This window comes from Podarcis pityusensis, assembly GCF_964106645.2.
Source record: "Podarcis pityusensis genome assembly, chromosome: 11".
Taxonomy (NCBI): Eukaryota; Metazoa; Chordata; class Lepidosauria; order Squamata; family Lacertidae; genus Podarcis; species Podarcis pityusensis.
Genome location: NC_138036.1, coordinates 43,442,768 through 43,464,243, shown reverse-complemented (window position 1 = coordinate 43,464,243; position 21,476 = coordinate 43,442,768). Strand labels below are relative to the sequence as shown.

At 42.9% G+C, this 21,476-nt stretch overlaps 1 protein-coding gene and 1 long non-coding RNA gene across 4 annotated transcripts in view; one reads left to right on the top strand and one right to left on the bottom strand.

The window, feature by feature from the left end:
- Window positions 1-13,439, bottom strand: part of KCNN2 (potassium calcium-activated channel subfamily N member 2) — an 87,456-nt gene extending 74,017 nt beyond the window's left edge. Inside the window, exons 1-3 of one of the 2 annotated variants that reach the window (XM_080972514.1) lie at window positions 13,394-13,430; window positions 10,489-11,741; window positions 8,770-8,865 (exon numbers count right to left, since the gene is read on the bottom strand). In XM_080972514.1, coding sequence (XP_080828640.1) covers window positions 8,770-8,865; window positions 10,489-11,741; window positions 13,394-13,415 — 1,371 coding nt within the window. In that variant the 5' untranslated portion in view covers window positions 13,416-13,430. Of the gene's footprint in view, window positions 1-8,769; window positions 8,866-10,488; window positions 11,742-13,393 lie in introns of both variants that reach the window. The other variant, XM_080972515.1, reaches the window with a different exon arrangement.
- Window positions 11,880-21,476, top strand: part of LOC308458492 — a 101,590-nt gene continuing 91,993 nt past the window's right edge. For both annotated transcript variants that reach the window (XR_013977479.1, XR_013977480.1), the window contains exon 1: window positions 11,880-12,120. This is a non-coding gene — a long non-coding RNA (uncharacterized lncRNA). The remainder of the gene's footprint in view (window positions 12,121-21,476) is intronic.

The window sequence follows — 21,476 nt, the reverse complement described above, 5'->3', positions numbered from 1 at the left end:
GGAAACCTTTAAAGGAAGGATGAGTAGCCCGTGCTGTGTCTTGCACAGGGATTGTTTTTATATATATATTAAGACCGCTTATCTCTCTTACTGTGGACTAAACCATACCCTTTATCTCAGCATTACACTTTTGAGAAATTGCAATCCATTTCTTCGTTGAAGAACAGCATCAAGAGCTGACAATTTGAAGAGAACAAGCAACAGCAAGGGAGCTTAACCCTTCCATCATTTCTCCCCCCCATCCAGAAGCTCTCAGAAACTTCTGGAAACTCTCACAAAATGAGACAGCAAGGGAAGTTGCAGGTGGGGATGGAGTCAGCACCTTTCTCCCTATTGTGTCCACACCCTAAATATTCTACAATTAAAACTAAAAACCATAAGATAATAAAACAGTCTGTATCATCTGGTGGCAACATCTTGTGCAGAAGATACCTGCTATTTAAAAGTGTGTCCATGGGAACATGCACAGCAAGGAATCAAGAAACATAAGTCTCTTTTCACAGCAAGTTTTACTGTATGTACCGGTAATTTGAAATTACATATCGGCAGAAGTCAATGGCACTGAAATCAATCCATTCTAGATCTGTTTCAATGTTATTTGCAATTGTAACCACCAATATGCAAGGTTTTTGGTTCTTCATCTAACACGGGGCATTTCAAATTCCTAGCAGGATGGGTACAGCAACTTGCAGTGCAATAAGTAGAATGGGGTGTGTGAGTAGGCAATTGATTCAGAGGACAACATCAAAGGAAGATAACAGGAGGGCTGAGCAAATCCTGATTTTCTAAAAAAAAAAAAAAACCTTTTCATTCAAAGAGTCAGAACCTTAGGGAGGAAAACTAAAACCTGGTTTCTGATGTGTCATTAGCAGAATTATAGTTGTAATAACCTAAATGTGACATTTTCATTGAAGCTGATGGAGCACTGCAGACATAAGTGAAAGGGATGCAAATGTAAGGGATTGAATATACCTTGATCCTTTAAAGGTAATTGTTTTAAATGTGAATTAGGCTTGCCTTGGGAATAACGGTCACCATCAAACCCCACAAGAACAAAGGCTCCTAGTAGAAATTCAGCGACAGTAATATTAAAGAGAAGAGAGTACACGTATCGCACACTGCGTAATTTCTTATCTGTGGGACAGAGAAGAAACCTAAGATTTATGGGCAGAAATGCTTATGAGGCAATAGCATCTAATGCTAAAGTGTGCTAGATTTCCTCCTCTGTTGTGGCTGCTCTCCTTTATTTAAGTGCTCTTTCACTGCCAGCCTTTTTGGAGCCATGGGCACATTTCCAAACCAGATGAACTGCTGGCAGCACCATCACCAACCACACACTGCAGCCTATTATATTGGCTACAATTGAATGCTACTTCCAAGACTCATTTTGTGGGGGGGGGGGTTGGGGGTTGGTGTGGACACCAGGGAAAGCCTCTGCCCATGCAACTATGTGTGTGATGTTAGTCAGTGGCGTAGCAAGGCCAGGTGGTAGCCGGTGTGGAATTTTTTTTCTCACTCCTCCCGCTCCCGCACTGAAATTGCAATCTTTCAAAGAGAGCCACGCAGGCGATCCTGATGCAGATCCTGTCTTCCCACCTCCCTCGATCCTCCCTCCATCCACCCCGTCAAAGAAAGCCACGCAGGCGATGCTGTTGCTGGTCCTGATACGGCTCCTTCTCGCCTCCCTCCTCTCCTCTCCACCAGCGCATGACCTCTCTCTCTCTCCCCCCTCAAACCAGCTGGGCTGCAGAGCTCTCCTAGACGCCGCTTCTCCACCCCTCACCCCCAAACCAGCGTGCCTTGGCCCTTAAATGAAAGGCGAAAGCAGGCGACCACAGCCTCTCCCGCCTCCATGCCCTTCTCGGGAGTCCACATCAGCCCCAGAAGGACCCTGCCTTGCCCCATGAGCAGCACAGCTTTGACTGTGGCCACACAGACACACACACACTACCTGAGCGAGGGCAGGACATGGACGGGCAGGGGGAGAAGGGTCTGACCAACCACGCATGCGCCAGGCCACAGAGGTGGGAAGAGGACGCATCGGCGTTGCAATGCAACTCAACCCCGTTCGGTTCCACTACACAGGCAGCGTCGAGTTCAGCCGGCATTTTGTCACCCCCCTTATGATGGCACCCGAGGCGGATCGAACCCCCCCCCGGCACCCCCTTCCTACGCCCCTGATGTTAGTGACCCCTAATGACCTACAAGTGCCTAATTCCTGCCAGGCATGAGGTCTGCGGACCTCCTCTTTCAGGATTTCTCTCTCTAAGCATCACATAAGTTCTAAAACAATGTGATACGTAAATCTGATGACAAATTTCGCTATCTTTATCTCACTGCGTTTATTGCCAATGACTTGCAAGACACAACATGATGCAACTTGGATATATAAAATAAGAGGGAGGGATAGTGTCACATTAAACAATTAATGGAGAGGCATCACAGATATGCATTCATAATAATAAAAACACTGTGCTATGACACACAAATTCAGGAATCCCGATCAATGCAAAAACATCAATATGAATATATAGATTGTTACTTGCATATATGTCCTTATAGGTGTGTACTTGCTTGGATCTACCTTGGTGGTGTTTGCGTCAAGGTAGGCCCGATGCCCCAAAATAAAATATAATATTTCACTAGTGATAAAACAGAGACCTAGATCATGGGTAGGCAAACTGAGGCCCGGGGGCCGGATCCGACCCAATTGCCTTCTAAATCCGGCCCGTGGATGGTCCAGGAATCAGCGTGTTTTTACATGAGTAGAATGTGTCCTTTTATTTAAAATGCATCTCTGGGTTATTTGTGGGGCATAGGAGTTTGTTCCCCCCCCCAATATAGTCCAGCCCCCCCACAAGGTCTGAGGGACAGTGGACCAGCCCCCTGCTGAAAAAGTTTGCTTACCCCTGACCTAGGTCTTCAGTCTGAGTGTTAGGCTTAAGCTTTATTTTGTATTCTCCACAGTATAGCAAACTCTGGGTACACAGGCCATTCACTGAAGCATGAGGACAGCTATTTAAGAGCTCTGCAACATCATTATTTTTTGTAAGAACTATTTTAAGTACAGCCTGGTGTTTATGAGGTCCTACGAAAGAAAATGGAGATACAAAGTGCATGGGGCTGGATTACTTAACATGCTCATTTTGGAATACACCTTTAAAAGCTCGTGAAAACGTAAGAAATAGGAAAAAATAACTGTATATGTTATCTTCTGTGATTCAGGAGTATGCAGTTATAATCAGGCAATCCACAACACACACACACACACACACAGTTTGTTTTATACAAAACAACATAAGGGTCTATGCATTTGAGAACATTACACAGTCACTTCTAACTAATGTGTGTATTAATGTGCAAATGAATATTACAGTGCAATCCTGCCACTCAGGAGTAAGTCCTATTGAATTCAATGGGGTTCATTCCCAGGTTAACTGGGTTAGAACTGCAATTCTATGCAAACTTCCTTGGGAGTCAGTCCGAGTGAAACAAATAGCAGTTAACTACCAAGTGGATGAGAAATAGTCAATCCAAACTTAAGTTTCCCATTTCTTGAAAAGGTTAATATCAATCAGTAACTGACAGCCCACCACTATCTAGTATGTATTTTTCTGTACACTTTGGCTGTCCCGTCCAAAGAATGATACACATCTAAAACACCAACTACTTGTTATTTTCAAAATTCTGTCAGACCATCAAGAACTAAATGTTACATATAGTTAACAGCTTAACATGCTACTCTTTCCTTTAAATTTTGCAATATCCTCCAAGTAACATTTTGCCTCCATAAGATATGCTTTCCATTCTTAACCCATCCCCATTCAACCACATACCAATGCCAGCATATATGCTTTGCTTAAAAAAAGAAGAAGGTAAAGGATCCCTGACAGTTAAGTCCAGTCGCAGACAACTCTGGGGTTGCGGCGCTCATCTTGCTTTACAGGCCGAGGGAGCTGGCGTTTGTCCGCAGACAGTTTTTCCAGGTCATGTGGCCAGCATACCTAAGCTGCTTCTGGCACAATGAAAACCAAAACCAGAGAAGCACAGAAACGCTGTTCACCTTCCCACCGGAGCGGTACCTATTTATCTACTTGCACTGGTGTGCTTTCGAACTGCTAGGTTGTGGCAGGATCTGCGACAGATCAACGGGAGCTCACCACATAGCAGGGATTCAAACCACCGACCTTCTGATCAGCAAGCCCAAGAGGCTCAGTGGGCCACAGCGCCACCCGCGTCCCTATGCTTTGCTTACTATCATGCTAATCAGAGACAGCAAAAAAACAGAAATCGTAGCTTGACAACTTGAAAAGGTACCACCAGTAACAACGAACTGTACTGGACTACATGCACCATTGGATTGACTTACTGTAAGGCAATCCACAGATCTTTTATTGATCTTTCAACCACACTGAAGCCATTGTACTAAATAAATAGGTATGACTGACTTTCAAATCTCTCATACAACATTTACTGAAAAATACTGCATTTCTTTAAATTCAAGAACCTTTGCCCTCTTTTTTTTTACAAGAACATAAGTTCATGTTTTAGTGCTCGATGAGCATTAATTATGTGGCTATAACAACATAGTGCTAAATAAGGTATCACCTGCACTGCATGTTCATAACCATATGGCTCACTTACGCTGAAAACCATGAAGATATGAGTCCTATGCAGAAAATCAATCAAATCTGCTGCTCTTCATACCTCATGCATATTTCAAAGAGTGACTTTATTCACATGCATGTGCATCCACACATATATATATATTTGCAAATGAAGCAAGAATTCAAAGACTCTGAACAAATGCTGTAGTATTTCCAGATACAACTAATTAGTTTACCCTTTTTTCTTGGGCTTCCCCTTATTTTGGAAAGGCAGGATGAAGCCTTCCAAGTTATGTGTTATTACTTGCCGTATTCTATAAAGGGAAGACTATTACTGCATGTGGGGAAATGATATTCTTCACAAAAGCTCCCCTACAAAAATTGAAATTCTTAATTTACACTCAAAAAGGCATTGGTGCTGCGTTAGGATTTTCTTTCCAGTCAGCATGTGTTTTACAATCATTATTGTAGGAAAAAGCATACCTCCCTCTATTGGCCTGAAGCACGATCTTCATATTATGCAATGTGTGCCTCAGTAAACATCTGTAAAAACTTTATATTTAAAATAATTCTAAAATGGTATGAGTATTGTAATTGTGCTCCATTCTAAAGCAAAACGACTTCGCACAAGTATCACTTTTTGACAGAAATGCTATTTAGAAGGCAGGTCTCTGTCAAATGCCAAAATTCTATGCACACTTATTGGAGCAGAAACATTAATTTGTTTTGCTGATGGACTTAGAATGAAGATTAGGCTTAGCACAGATGTTAGTTTCCAAGGGTTGCAAAATCTTTGGAACTGAACTGGCCAAATACAATACTACGAAGATTTCCAAGTGAGTGGTCATCACCTCTGAATACCCTCCACAAGACTGCGGGGTTTAATACCTTCTCTCTTATAAGCTGCTCACATCCTTTTTCCTTTGTGTTTCACCAGATTATGCAAACAGCGAATGTAGCATATTTTAACAGCATATATGTACATCATAAAAAATAAATAAGCCATTCATCTCTATTCAAAAATGTCTTTTAACTAAATTTCAATATTCATCTGACACTGGATTTCCAGAAATACTTTGAATCACAGTGCATATTCCCTTTCCTATATGTTCACGTACACATTTACTTTCGGGGCAAAAGATGTTAAATTGCATAAACAAGTATTAGCAAAACTTCTGATGCCAAGAGCTGTCCACAGTGCTGAAGGTGAAAGCCTGTACTGTGTACAGAGCTGGTGATTTTTCTTTCTTTCTATAGAAATTGAGCTTTAAAAATATATAGTGAAACTCTTCCCTACGCCCTCAACGGAAAATAGTGAAGTCAGGCTGCCTACTGATGTAGATTTATATGCTATCTAAAAGCTTTTATACCAGAACTAAAAATAGCCACTGCCAAGGCTTAGAAAAACAACACTATACAAGTGTTTGAACTTTCTATAACTAAGATATCTGGGGAGTATGATACTGGAAAGCCCAAGGAAATTATTTGTACTGGAAGGTTTCCTGTGATACTTTTTGGAACTAAAATTAACCCTTATTTCATTCCTTACCAAGAGAGAGGGAGAGAGAACACATTTGTTAAGCTAATATTCCTGGTTACTATGTAATGCTATTTCCTTCAGAACTAAAATATTTATTGCAACATAATTAGAGGAAAATGTTCCTGTCTGTTGTTTCTCCTAACTTATATTATATTGATTACACTTCTTTTCAGAATACATTTAAATAGTCACAGGTAACTGAGACAAATTATAACGCAGAACTACATCATCCACAGAAGTGAATGAACTCAGATCACTGCATACATGATTTCCCCACAACTATCCACCCAAAAATAGCTAGTTGCTGCTGATTTTGTGGGCACTGACTATTGCTGTCCTAATTTTCTATCATCTGGTCATGAGAGAGCAGGTGGATATTTCACAAGGGGAAACTAAAGGATGTAAAGGATGTAATGAGGTCTTTGTGGTCAGAAAGAAAGAAAAGCCCAGACTTCATTTGAAGATTTGCAATGTACCAATAATTTCACAAGAATGCCCTGCTGTCTACAGTAGCCAGATTTAAAGGAGTACCACTGTACCACTATCACTATTTAATTAGGCTTTTAAGATACAACAACAATAATGGCAACTACTGGTAAAACAAATCGTCATCAGTTATTGACAACCATTTTAAAAAGGTAGTGAGTTTAGAAGTAATCACATAACTGTAATAAAAGGTTAATTTTTATTGCATTTACCAGCACTTTCATAAATATATCACGGGGGGGGGGGATTCACCAGCATAAAGTATTTGTAAGGTTATAACTCGCCAAACTCTTGACTTGGGTTCAAATGCTCAAGAATAAAATATTTGAACACTGATGTTCAGAACTTTGTCGCTTAACTGGTTGTAGGCAATGCTGATTTTATAACATACACCACTCAATCATTTGAATGTTTACTCAGAAGTAAGTTCCATTGTGTTCAGTGAGATTTGCTCTAGGGAAGCAGGAAAAAAAACTTGCACAGCCCTATATTGATTTGAATTGATTTATTTGCATATACTTACTTGCAAATAAAGATTGATCTTTTTACAAAAGTGCTACAAATCAAACATCTGTTTAAAGAAATGTAAACTATATTCCTGTTATCCATTTTAAATGCTTAGTACAATTATATTCATCTTTTTTATGACAAGCAGTAAGCTTCTTCAGGCTTCACATGACTCCTGAGGGGATATTTTATTTGCATTACTGAAAATGATGTACTATTATTGTGATTTGAAACATATTAGCTCAGATTTACTGGGGAAGATGTGCATGAAAAAATATTGGTAAATAAGTTATGGGTTCCAAGAGGGAAAAAATGAGATTTCTTTTTTAAAATAATAATAATAATACTGTCTCACTTTCACACAAGCAATCCTACTGTTTGTGCTAAGAAGTATGAACCTAAACCTGGGAGGAAGGTTTGATAAGACTGTGATCCTACTCAAGCCTACCTGAGAGTAAGTCCCATTGCACTTCAGTGGGACATACTTCCGAATAGATATGTACATATGTACATTGTTAATGCATTATTTAAAAATGTAAATGTTCTTTCTACTAGAGCTACAGTACAAGTTAAGAGAAACAGATCCTGTGACCTTGAGCCATACAACACACTATGGTTTGGTTTGAAAATGCTCAAAAACACTTCACAATTACGATTGCCTATTCGATGCTGGTATTTTCCTCCATCAATTAAAGAAAAAGCCTTGGTCCTTGAAAGAGATTAACTATTGCATTTATAAGACGTTCTCTGTGATAACTGAACAGCATTCTATAGGAATACATTGTACCCTTCACACAGGACAGTATTACTACACTGAGATAGTTTTCATCCCATGCATACTTCCTTGGGTGTAAGGAATACTGAAATAAACGAATCTCCCAAGTAAGCACATACAACATTAGGGTGCACATAGGGGAAACCATACACCATTACTTGTGAAGTACACAATTGTATTTGTGATACACAGATATAAGTAATTCAGTCAGGAAGACACATTTTGTAAGCAACAGAATACACTTTTTCCAATTCAGAGACAATGTCCTTAGAGGAAGAAACATATCTAAATCTTGAAAGGGACTGATCTTCCAAACTACTTTTACTTAAAGAAAAAGCTAATCATCGGCCCTTTAAACAAAACTGTGCTTTGCTGATTTAAAAAAAGAATATCATTGTGGTTCATTACTGGAGTTTTTCAAACCTTGCGACAATGATGAATTGAATTTAAACCTGTTATAACCTTTCATCCCCACCCACAACAAGTCTATCTTTGTATAATAGACATCTAGCACAGCAGCACCAAGGTTTGATATTTGGAGGTGACTGAAGAGTCCACAATTAGTCATATGATCCTGTATGGATTAGCATAACATGCAGTTGTTGTAGAAGAATGGGCAGGCATTAAAGCTCTTCATTTTGCATTAATAAATTGCTATTGAGGGCTAGAAAAGCACATCTAGTACATGCAGACTAGGGTACTCAGACATTGGAAGTGACAATATAGCTAGGAGCACCTAAGACGTTGCACTGTTAACTCTTTAGTAAGAATGCATCAATGCAGTCTGTTTAGTTTCACAGAAATGTCCTTGAAACACAGGTAGCAACAAGCCTCAGATCATAAGTGGAACGTACCTGAATTTCCCTTGCGTGGTATACAATAATCAGACCAAGCAGAATGATTGTAGAGAGGCTAATAAGGCATTTTAGGGCTAATGAATACAGCGACTCCTGCAAGAGAAAAATAGATGCTTTTTACACTGATCTTTGTGTCCTTCATCTTGAAGATCTCAGAGGGGAATACAGGCTACGTTTTGTAAGAAAGACTTTGCTCTTAAAAAACAACACCTTTAAAAGTATAGATCTTTACATTAAAAAGCAACAGCACAGAACAAGATACAACTAATGAGCTAAGTGTAAACTCACTATTCTAGCAGAGCAACCCAGTACAGTACTGGGAAGAGATAAACTCCTTTAAAGGCCTAGCAAAGCAACTGGGAGTGGAAAAAGTCACCCCAAAAAACATTACATGCAGGTCTAACTACACTGGGCAAGCCTTTCTGGAATTAAAGCTATCTCAAAGGCAGTAATCTTGTAAGGGATGCTAAAACCATTGATGCAAGGCATTTAAACAGCTGGCTTTTCCAGTTATTATCTTATCAAGGCATTATCCGATTGTCTGTCGCCCGTCAGCTTTGCAGTGTGGTAACAAAGAGGCAGGGTTTTAACACACAGCTGTCGCTGCTCAGTTCAGGAGATACAAGCAGCAAGTGCCTGCATACCAGATGCGGGGCATCTTAGTGTAGAAAGCATCCACACAGCATTCATTCAGAATGTATGGATGAAGAATTATTATGGGGAAAATCTTACTAGGCTAACATGGATTGGCTGTGCAAGTTAGCAAGTTCCTCTGTTACTCCTTGCATAGTATGGTGTGCAATGTAGCAGATGTACGATACACATTCGTTCTACAGCAAAGCATGCATGGGTGGGCATTTTAAACATCTGCAGGAAAAGCAAGCAAACTCCAAGCCACCCTGCAAGGTTCCCCAAAATAGCGGCAAACGAAGGCTATTTTCCAGTGTAAGTAGCTATGGGAAATATCTACAGCTCTCTGGCTGGAACAGTCCCACAGATTTCCTAGGTAGATTGTGGCCGTAGCAATAGGAATCTCTGGATATGGAGACCGTAGGATTAACTTCCAAGTAACAGAGTTTACAGGACTGGAGCACTTGGCTGCATCCCTAAAGGAACTTCCTTGGAAGTAAATGCCATTACAGTAATTGGCACTTTCTCAGTAAGTGGATGTATTCAGGATGGGGGTTTCAAAGTGGTTATCTGCCCCATTGGAGGAAGTAAGCAATATTGAAATTAGTGGCTAAGTAAGCAGGTGGGACATTAGAAAACCACATTCCTTGTGAAGCACAACTGCATTTGGGTGTGACCTACACAAAAATAGTTCACACAGCTGTAGTAGCTCAGTTTTAACATACACAAAAACAGTTCAGCCGGGAAGCCACATTTCCTAAGCAACAGAGCGCACTTTTCCCAATTCAGAGACAATGTCCTTATGGGGGTGGGGGGGAAGAATATGACAATAGGAACTGCTACAAAAAGGGAGAAAGATGTGGAAAGGAGAGGGAAAATAATAAAGTGGGCAAGGGAAGGAGGAGAGGAAAGGAATGGAATGGATGGGGGGGAAACAAGAAAGGAAATGTGGAGGGGAGAGAAAGAAAGAAAGAAAGAAAGGATGGAAGGATGGAAGGAAGGAAGGGGGGAGAGGAACAGAGAAGAAGAGAGGGAAGACAGCGATGCCAGGGATGCGAGGCGGGCGCTGCGAGGGGCAGCAGGTACCTTGGTGTAGGCGCCCCACGACAGCTCGGTCTCGATGACCATGACCACGATGCCGAACATGCCGAAGATGAGCGCGTAGTCGCTGAGGCGCTTGCGCTTCTCGAAGAGCGCGCGCCGGTGTCCCAACTTGTAGCCGATGTTCTGGTTCTTCTTCTTGCTCGACTTGCTGCCGCCGCCGCCGCTGTTGGTCTGGCTGCCGCCTCCTCCTCCTCCTCCTCCGCCGCCGCCGCCGCCTGAGGATCCGTAGAGCGCCAAGTTGTTGGAGTTGTTGTGCTCGGGCTTGGACACCACGATCTCCGGGCCGGCGCCGCTGGCCGAGGAGGCGGCGGCGGCGGCGGCGGCGGCAGCGGCAGCCGAAGCGCTGGGACTGGCGTGTGAGGGAGGCGGCGGCGGCTGGTGAGGCTGCAGCGGCTGCGACTCGGAGTCGAGCTCGTGCAGGTTCCTGCGGGACGAGCTGAGGTTGCTGAGAGGACGCATGACGCCGCCGTTGTATCTGCAGCTGCTCATGGCTATTTCCGTGAAGGGGTTGCTTTCCCGCCGCTGCTGGGACGCTGCTGGGTGGCTGCTGGGAGGGTGGCTGTGGCTGCCTGCGCTGCCGACGCTGCTGCTGGGGCTTCCCGCCGGCTGCTGCTGCTGCTGCGGCTGGACGCTATGGCACGGCTGGTAGTAGTGGGAGTGGTGGTGGTGGGGCTGGGGCTGGGCGTAGTGGTGGGGCTGCCTGGGCGCACTGGCATGGCTGGAAGGGGTCAGCTCGCTCACGTTGAGCTGGCTGCCCGGGCGCGACGAGGCTGCGGAGCACGAGAGCGGCGTCGACGAGCGCGCCCGGAAGGCGCCCGCCGCCGAAAGGGGCGACGAAGTGCGGAGCAGCAGCGGCAGGTTATCTCCCGCGCCCGACGCAGCGCCGTAGTGAGCAGCGCAGCAGTTGTTGCACTGGAGGCACGGGCTGCGCTGCTGCTGCTGCTGCTTGTCTTGAGCGTGGCGCTGCTGCTGCTGCTGCTGCTGGCAATGCGGGTGTGGGCGCTGCTGCTGCTGCTGCTGCTCTGAGCAGAAGCCCGGCTGGAACTGCAATGGTGTTTCCATGTCAGAGCTGTTAAAGCTGCAGGAGGACCAGGCGGTGGTGCACCCTGCGCAATGCGTTATGGTCGGCAGAGGGGAGTCCTGTTGCCGCCACGACGGGCCCATCGCGGCTCCCGTAGAATCCAGGCGCCGAGTCCGATTGGTCGGGCGCACCAAAACAACGGGCATCACGTCACCTGGAAAAGGCGGGAGGGTTGAGGGGGGGCCGAGAGAGAGAAAGCGAGCTGCAGCGTGAGGAGAAGAAAAGCGCGCGAGGAGCAGGCGCGTGGCGGGGGGGGGGGGGGGAGAGGGAGGAAGACGAGAGAGAGAGAAAATCCCAGGAGCTGCGCGTGCCGCCGCCGCCGCCTCTGCTGCTGGTGGCGCTGCCAGCCACGGGGGCGCGCGCTTCTCCTCTTCCCTCCTCCTCCTCCTTTTCCTCTTCTCCGCCCGGGGGGATTCCTCCTCCACCTGCCACCGCCAGGCACTCACTGCAGTGGCAGCCCCGGCGGGAGGAGGAGGGGGGGCTGTCACCAGCACCACCCGCTGCTGTTGCTGCTGCAAGAATTGCTCAGGCAGGTAAGGGTTATTTCTCTCCCCCCCCCCATCCCATCCCATCCCCTCCTCCAAACTCCCCTTAATCTGGATTGCCGCAGGGCTTTCCCCTATTAACGAAACCCGCTCTACCGCCCCCCGCCCCGAAAAAACCCGACGAGGCTGTGGTCTCGCAGCTCATCCCTTAATACCCCCAGCTCCGAAATAAAATAAAATAAAATAAGGCCATTGGTAGCCTTATTGTGTCTGGACGTGCAGGACAGGAGTTCCCTGGGGTGGTTCCGCTCGTGTGGATGTGACGTGCATGTAAGGCACTGGGCGAGGCTTTCCATTTGACTACGGATTCCCTAACGTTTCTAAAATTGCCCCCGACGGGGTCTCCTGCTCGCTGTATCAGGAGACCAGATAGGTTTAATTCGGATTTAATTCGGATCTCATGGGGTTTTTGGGGGGGAATCTAAGCCTTGGGCATGGAGCGCAAACAGGTCTCCCGGGTGATGTAACTGGGGGTTACCTCTAGCGGGGAGAAAGATGCGTGCATTTGGGGTGGGCGGGCGGGTGGCAATCCTCGAAGCACCTACGATGTATGTAATTGGAGAGCAGGAAAATGCAACGATGGTAGCAGTGGTAATAATAATAATAACCATAATAGCATCCGCAATAACAACAAGATCCCCGTCCTCAAGGCATTTGCTCCGAGTCCCATAGAGATTAGAGCAACACAACAACAGGAAAATCCAGTGCTCAAAGCCCTTGCTCTGGAGTAGCCCCAACGAAAAGCATAGAACGAGTCCGGAGTAAGAGCTGTGAAGCTTGCGGGGAGAGGGAGGGAGGGAGGGAGGGGGGAGACTGCGGAGGAAGTTTCCGACGAGGATTCCCGGCTCTGAACAAAGGGAAATCCCGGAATGCCAGTGTGAAAGGCGGTGCTCGCGCTCATTCGCGAGAGGAGGCAGGGAAACGCTTTCCCATTGAAGGAGACGGAAGCGCGCGGGGGGGGGAGGGAGGGAGGGATTCTTTTAACCCTTTCGGGGCGCCTCCCCCGCACCCCATGCCTCCTCCGCGCCGGAGGGCAAGAGGGCGGCGGCCGGCGACCTTTCCCAGCAGCTGTCGCTTGGTGCTGGTGGCGGTGGCTGTGGGGAGTTGGCTGAGCCGCAGCCGCTTCCAGCGGGGATGGGCCTTGGCGCGGGGAAGCCCTGGCAGGCGCAGGCGGAGGGAGGGAGGGAGGGAGGGGAGCCGCCTGCTTGGCTGGGGGCGGGGGTTTCCCCCGACCTCGCGAGCGCCTCGCTTGCTCGCGCACATTTACGCTTCTTCCGAAACATGCCGAGCGGCGTCCTGCTGCTGCCTCCCGTCGCTGGCTTCGGCTGCGCTTCGGGGAGCGGGGGGTGTCGGAGGGTCCGCCCCTGCGAGGGAGAGAGAGAGAGAGGAGCAACTCGGAGCCGCTGGGAGCTGTCCAGCCCGGGCCAATCCCTCTCCGTGCGGGCTTTCCCTTCTGGAGCCTCCAGCAGCGGGATTTTCTGCAAGACAGAAACACACACCAGTAATCCAGCCCGGCTGTTTGCTTAGCGCCTTTCTCCGCTCCGTCTTTTCTGCTTCTGAAAGCCCCACGGGCGTGAGGCAGTTCCTAAAGCAATCCCATCTAGAACTAGCCATATAGCCAAACCCATATAGCACGCAGACAGAGTATACCGTAGAAATATAGGCGTACAAATCTACCGCTCATGCCAAGCCGTCCTTTATTTTAAAAAGAAGCACAGTCCAGTTGCAGATGCTTCCAACTTCCCTCTCCCAGACCTTTTTCTAACCCAGGATCGAAAGCGAGCTGAAAAACCGCACTGTAAATCCTGCAGTGCAAAACCTCTTTGTGCAGAGAGAGGCGTGTTGTTAGGTAACGAAAAGGACTAATTTTGAACGATCCAGATGTTTGCATTTTATATTTGCATAGCTTGTGGCAATCTTCTTTAAATAATTTTGTTGTCAGCCTTTGGCCCTGAATTGGGTTAGAAAACTGAAATAAATAAATTAAACAGCCTCTACTGAATCTGAAGATATTTGTGCAGATAAGGCGTACAGTTTGCTCCTGTCAGGAGCTCTTTAGTCTAGCAAGCCAAAAGAAAGGCATTCACTTTTAAATTGCTGGATATTTTTGACTCTGTTCCATTGTGTACACCAGTGCTGTAACGATTAGAGACAACCGTGGTGTATATACCATTCAGGGTTTACATGATCATCTGCAGTGCACAATTAAAAGCTTATATAGCCTGCAATTGCTTGTATTGCTTACCCCTTCGCCTGGATAAAACCAGATTGCACAAGCATTTGTGGTATAATAGGAGCACACTCCAATGATAATAAGGGGATGTGTGGGTAAGACTTACAGGGAAGGGAGTTAAGACCAATTCACAAAATGTTCCTGCATTTCTCTGAATCTGAGCCAATATGGTTCCAAGCAGCCATGTAGTCGGACAACCCAAGCTGTGAACATCTAGTCCTTGGAATTTAATGCAAACTAAACATGGGAGACCAAGATTCAATATAAGTTCAAGGTTCTTAATAAGTACAGGTTTCTTTCATGCGTGAATACTTGTTGACGGTACCTGTTTGTCTCTGCTTTTTGGTGCTTCTCACATGATATGCTGATTAATATGAAGTGAAAAAGCCACAAGAGTAGGGTCCAGGGACCCATTTATCAATTATTTTAAAAATAATAAAGATGAAAATATTTGGTGAGGTTGTTGTGTGGACAAATTGTTCAAGGTTTTGTCCCTTTTCATTCATTTTTCCAGATACATATCTTTAGAAAGATTAAACATTCTGGCCTTTGTGTGTGTGTTTTAAAACTATTAATGTTTTATTGGGAACTAAAACTTGAGAGACAGAAAAACTATCCATCAATAGCAGTTTTGTAGTTTCTTTTGAAAAAACCTACCTTGTGACTTTTACCAAACGTTTAAGAAGATCCATGTGGCAGGGACACTCCTTAGGGGTCAGCAAAAGCCAAACAGTGAAACAGGATCACTGTCATTAAGTAATTGAATTTCTGACTTGGATCCAGTTTCCTGAAATTCTATTCTGCAGCAACCCTAAAGTTGATCACCTGCTACCATTTTGTCTTTTTTCCAGTGCCTTCAAGTAAATAATTAATTTTAACACATCCCAAAGAGAATACAATGGGTGTGCCGAACAAATTCTCTTTTGTTTCTTTTTATTTACAGAAAGGAAGCCAAAAATCGATTCATGTACAACGGCTATGCTGTTCTGAGTACCATTATTAAACCAGCAATCATATTTTCATTATAGAACCTTGCTTTGAATTTTAAAAAAAGTACAATGTACAGGAACATCTTACTTAGATGGATGCATCTGCAAATCCCAGTTAATCCAGAAAAATAAATATATGTGGAAGCCATGTTTTGGTAAACTAAATTCTTCTCTGGGAATTTATGACATGGTCAGTTGTATGCTGATCAGTATTTAGGCTTCGTTGAGAATGAGCCAAGCTATTTTTCTCATCCAGATTTTGTACTGTTGAAAGCAGTGTCACTGTAGATTATAAATAACATGTTGCAACATGTTACAAGATTATTGTAATAGCATGAATTACATGCTATTATACTTATCCTTAGAACATTTAAACGGATTTTTATAATCTAGGATATTGTAGTGATTTACAGAATAAATCACAGTCTGCTAGGTTAATAATCTGGGTTTGCTAGGTTAATAATCTGAAGTATGCTTATTTTGTGTTTGAATGTATTTTTATCTCTTATGTTAACAATCTCCTAAGGCTACACTCAAAAGCACACTTTCTTATAGGTGATTCCACTGAACTCTGTGAGACATATTTCCAAGTAAATGTTCATATGCTGCATTATTGCATGTTAAATGTTATGTGTAGACAATTATAATAATTTAGGTTTATTTGATTAGGTCAATCACCTTGTACACTTAGTGGAAGGGATTTTATTTACTTTACTTTGAAATAGCACTTTTTAATAAAAATAATAATCCTATACCCATCAAAACAAAATAATTAAAAACGTCCTTGTTTTGACTGCATTCTGAAGTGATCTGTATCTCATAGTAGTTCACAAAGTCCAAGCTGAGAATATGCTTGAAAACCTGAAATGCACAATGTATAGTTCTACATTGAAAGAGCAATTTGTAACATCGACAACAGGATCAATGCTATAGGACACAACTCATGAAAGGATCAATACACTCTTGATTTTGTTATGTTCTACTATATGCTTCCATTTATATTTGATGTTGCTCTAAGTTCCCTGTTTTACATTTTAATCATTTTTAGATGTTGGATGTTTTATTCCAACTTGGATGTGTAACTGAGTGTTCTTACTGATTGGATTTTTTAGCAGATGCAGTGATCCTATATTTGTATCTATGCTATTCCTTATTAATTAATTTAGCTTCGAAAGGCAAACAAATTGAATTGCATTCTGTTGTACATATAAAACTTGATGGGTTTCCCAAGCAAGTCTCAAATGCAGACGCAACTACGTCCCATGTGTGCTGTATTAGCATTGAATGCATTCAAATTTGAATAAATTATTTTTGTTTCTAGCTTCTGAAATATCTTATTACTACATGAAGTCCCATTGAACTCCATGGTGCTTACTTCTCAGTAGGCATACATAGGATTGTTCTATAAGCCAACAGACAGTGAATGAATTGTAACAACATTTAACACAAGAAATCATTCCAATCCCAACAGCATTAATAGAAGTCTCCAATCAAAGTATTTAAGTGGTTTCATTTCTATAGTTCTTGGTTCAGCTCCAGAGAGCCATGCAAATAGTATATTGTGAGCTATGCATCTGAAACGGCACCTTCTGTCTTACACATGCATGTACAAAGACACACATGCACTCCATGTGATAATCCACTATTAAAACGGAAGAGGAATTCCAAATTAATTTGTGCTGTTGTGCACTGGTCTACCATCCAAAGGAGGAAAGTGGGTAATTAATAAAAATAGTATCCAGTCATCATCTTGAAGGGCAGTGGTTCCTAATTAACTAAGTACTGTGGATGCTCTGTTTTTCATTTTTTTAAAATGATATTTATTAAAGTTTCAAAGAAAAGATTACATAAATAAAAAGAGAAAGAAAAGAGAAAGAAATAAAAAAGAAAAAAATACAAAATACAGAAAAAAGATAAAAAACACTTAAAAAACACATCAATCTTTCCATGCCTTACATTTCATTTCCTTGCTTCCCTGACCTCCTCACACCTCCCTTTTTTGTATTCCAGTTCTATTAGTTAATTCAGCAATTCCTTTCCCTCTTTGTTTTTGTCTTAATCCTTTAACTTAATATATTATAACTTTGGATTTTCACCTGTTAACAATCCATTTTTACATACACCTTTATAACATTGCTGCTAAAACCACTTAACTTCATTCTGACATCATTCTAACATTCATTAATTTTGCAGTATTTCTGTAAATAGTCTTTAAATTTCTTCCAATCTTCTTCCACCGACTCTTCTCCCTGGTCTCGGATTCTGCCAGTCATTTCCGCCAGTTCCATATAGTCCATCACCTTCATCTGCCATTCTTCCAGAGTGGGTAAATCTTATGTCTTCCAATACTTTGCAATAAGTATTCTTGCTGCTGTTGTGGCATACATAAAGAAAGTTCTGTCCTTCTTTGGCACCAATTGGCCGACCATGCCCAGGAGAAAGGCCTCTGGTTTCTTCAAGAAGGTATATTTATATACCTTTTTCATTTCATTATAGATCATCTCCCAGAAAGCCTTAATCCTTGGGCATGGGATGCTCTGTTTTTCAAAAGCCAAGCCTTGGACCCACTGCTTTTGAAGGTTTTGATGTCTCTATAGTAGTTTTAGTTATGTGAATGGTTGCACAGACCCGCTAGAGTTTGTGGACCACCAATTGGGAACCTCTGTTCTAGGGTACTTTTTTATTAATTTTAAGAGGATGCTGATTCTTTTTTGTTACTTAAGTTGAAAGATATTAAAAGCATAGGTAGGGTCTACAACACATCTGTGGCATAAGATGCAGAATCGTAAAGCATAATTGCAAAGTTTTTCTGAAGATGAAATGGCTGATTCTTGCCAACGTTCTTCTCCCAACTGCAGTCCCCGAGTCTCCTTTTTCATTCTTATTAAAGCAGGGAGAATGTTACATTCATGCAGTGTCTATTTTGGCTCCATAGGAGACAATCATCCAACAGTGTGGCCTGTAACTTGCTGTTTACAGGCTTGGAATATATGTCTCCTAATATATATACACACAGAGCAGCTAGCTGCTCCAAAATTCCTGCTTTTCAAAACAACAACAACAAAAAAGTCTTTCTAATATTTCTAAACTAATAACCGTGGACTCTAGGCAAATTAAGAAAAATCATTTTGAAGGTAAAAACCAGGGCCCAGATGAAAGTCTGGCATACCAGTCAGTGCATCCTCTGCGAATAATACCACTAATAATATTATTTGCCACAGTAGCAAACATAAGACAACTTTACTTTCTAGTTCATATCTGTCTAGTATACACTCACAGTACAGTCAATATCCAATGGCAGCCGCATGCATAAAACAAAGCTGCCTCCTTGAATGACATGGGCGAGATCAACTTATGAACTGTGACTGAACATATCTTCCAATGTGATCAGCTGCTTTCTAACCTTTCAGCCCTTATCATAAGAGGAAACTTGTACAACACCTTTCAACAGTGTGCCTGGAAATGAAAATCTATAACTTTATTTCAGACAAAGAGCAATTGATTCAATAGAGGCCTTGGCTTTCTGGGTCATTAATAGACTGTAATTTTCAGTTGGTCAATATATTTTCGGTTTTGCAGTTACACGGCCAAGCGAAGGTGTGTTTTTTCTCTCTGCCCTATGCAAAGGGAGCAAGGGCACCCCCATGCACAAACTCAGAATGTGTCTAGTCTTCCTGAGCTTTTTCTAAAAGTCATAAGGTACACACTCAGCATATTCAGGATTGTGCACAAAACTAGATTGTGTCTAATAGGATGACATCCCCTTGCAGAAGCTGAAAAGGTTTGGCAGACCATATGGGAATCCAGTATATGCTGCCTTGAGTTTCATGATGGAAGAAAGGTGGATATAAGTAGGGGTGGGCTATTTCTTTCTATTTCTCATTTTTCTCTTCTGAAATTCAGTGTACTCCATCTTTGCATCAGTTTGTGATTTTTTCCCCTAAAAAAGGATCTGCTTGAAAATTCACATGCAGTTTCGTGCAAATTTATCCCAATATATGCATTTATTTTTTTTTGAAGCAGCGTTCATTACCATAATGCATCTTTGGATGCTATTTTCATGAATACATGTGTTTTTCTCTCTCCTAGTAAACATTTTTGGTGACTTTTTTGTTGAAGTGCATCACAAAATTTTAAGAAATGCAAGATTCAAAGGGAAGTTGTGTTACAGTTCATGTATTGCTTGGGGCATCATGTGAATTTCGTAGGCTTGCATATGAACCAAACAAAATTTCTCCCTAAATAAATAAAATATATTGGACCAACTAGTCATCTGGAAGCAGTCCTGCATGTATTCGTTTTCCGGTCAAGGTGTCTAGAGCAAAAGGAAATTCATGTGGCATTGTTAGGCTAATATTAACGTATCACCTCCTGCTTTTTGGAGCAAAGAAACAGGGGGCTGCAAGTGACCCCATATTAGTAATAATATAGCTAGATATTGTTGAGTTGGGGTGGGAAAATATTTCAAGTTCACAGTGCAAGCCCTGAACAGTATTGAGAAAAAATGTATATAAATTCTTAGATGCCATCATCATATTTCAGAAGCTGCAGCAACGAGGTCACTGGCATATTTCCATTCCTGGCTGAAAGGATTAAATTACAAAAGGTCCTCTAAAGGTAATGCAGTAAATAAGAAATAAGATACTGCCTTGGAAACCATACCAACTGAGATTACAGCATGCTTGCATTTCCAGAGCCATTTGGTTTTCAAAGAATCGCAGTGAAATATATTAGCCATTGTGTAACAAATTTAAGTATAATTTGGGACTTGAAATAAAAGCATTTCCTAGTGGTCAGCACACTTGGTGTTGAGCCCCATTAGTACAAAGTTTGATCTCTCAAATATGTGGAGACTGCCAATGACGCTCTGATACCTTGCATATGGGGCATCTGAAGTTGGACTGGCACTGAAAAACAGAGGAAAACAGCCTTCTCGACTTCTTTGTGCGTGGTGGAAAATTTTGAACTAATAATGAGGGCCCTCATAGTCACTTCTAAGGAGAGTAAAAATGCACACAGCTGCGTGGATCCCTATATACATGTACAGGGTCAGTCTTTTAAAAGAGGCCCCATGGAACATGTGTTTTCTGTATCCACGGGGCCTCTTTTAAAGGACTCACCCTGTATACATGCACCCTCCAAAGAGCAGCATAATACCCAATTTATTAGAATCAGCTGGCAGTCCTTGTTGTTGTTGTTTAGTCGTTTAGTCGTGTCCAACTCTTCGTGATCCCAGGCACGCCAGGCACTTCTGTCTTCCACTGCCTCACGCAGTTTGGTCAAACTCATGGTGGTAGCTTCGAGAACACTATCCAACCATCTCATCCTCTGTCGTCCCCTTCTCCTTGTGCCCTCAATCTTTCCCGACATCAAGGTCTTTTCCAGGGAGTCTTCTCTTCTCATGAGGTGGCCAAAGTATTGGAGCCTCAGCTTCAGGATCTGTCCTTGCAGTGAGCACTCAGGGCTGATTTCCGTAAGAATGGAGAGGTTTGATCTTCTTGCAGTCCATGGGACTCTCAAGAGTCTCCTCCAGCACCATAATTCAAAAGCATCAATTCTACGACAATCAGCCTTCTTTATGGTCCAGCTCTCACTTCCATACATCACTACTGGGAAAACCATAGCTTTTACTATACAGACCTTTGTTGGCAAGGTGATGTCTCTACTTTTTAAGATGCTGTCTAGGATATATAGAATGTATTCAACTTAAAAAAACACCCTGAACTTCAAGAAAAGTTATTCAGCCAAATGAAATTGTTTGATCAGAAACGCAAACCCTCTTGCAATGAAATGTTACCATGTAAACTATTAGCAATGAGCAGGAGCCCCATGAAAGGAAAGTAATTTCCAGTCTCTGCTTGATTGGTTTTTTTCCTCTTCCATTGACTTCCTCCATGCTAAACTGTCGGAAACATCTGTAAAACCTAAAAGCTTCACGATCACCTCATTCCTTTGTGAAGCCATGGAGAGTCTGTCAGTAGCACAGGCACTCTGGCAAAAAGGCCTGGAGCAGAATTCTCCAGTCTTCGCCCTCCACTTCACCACTGCTTATTATCAAGAGTCATATTCAGCATGCTGCTAAGGACATAGTTCCATCGGCGGAAGTGTTTCTGCTTGCCAAA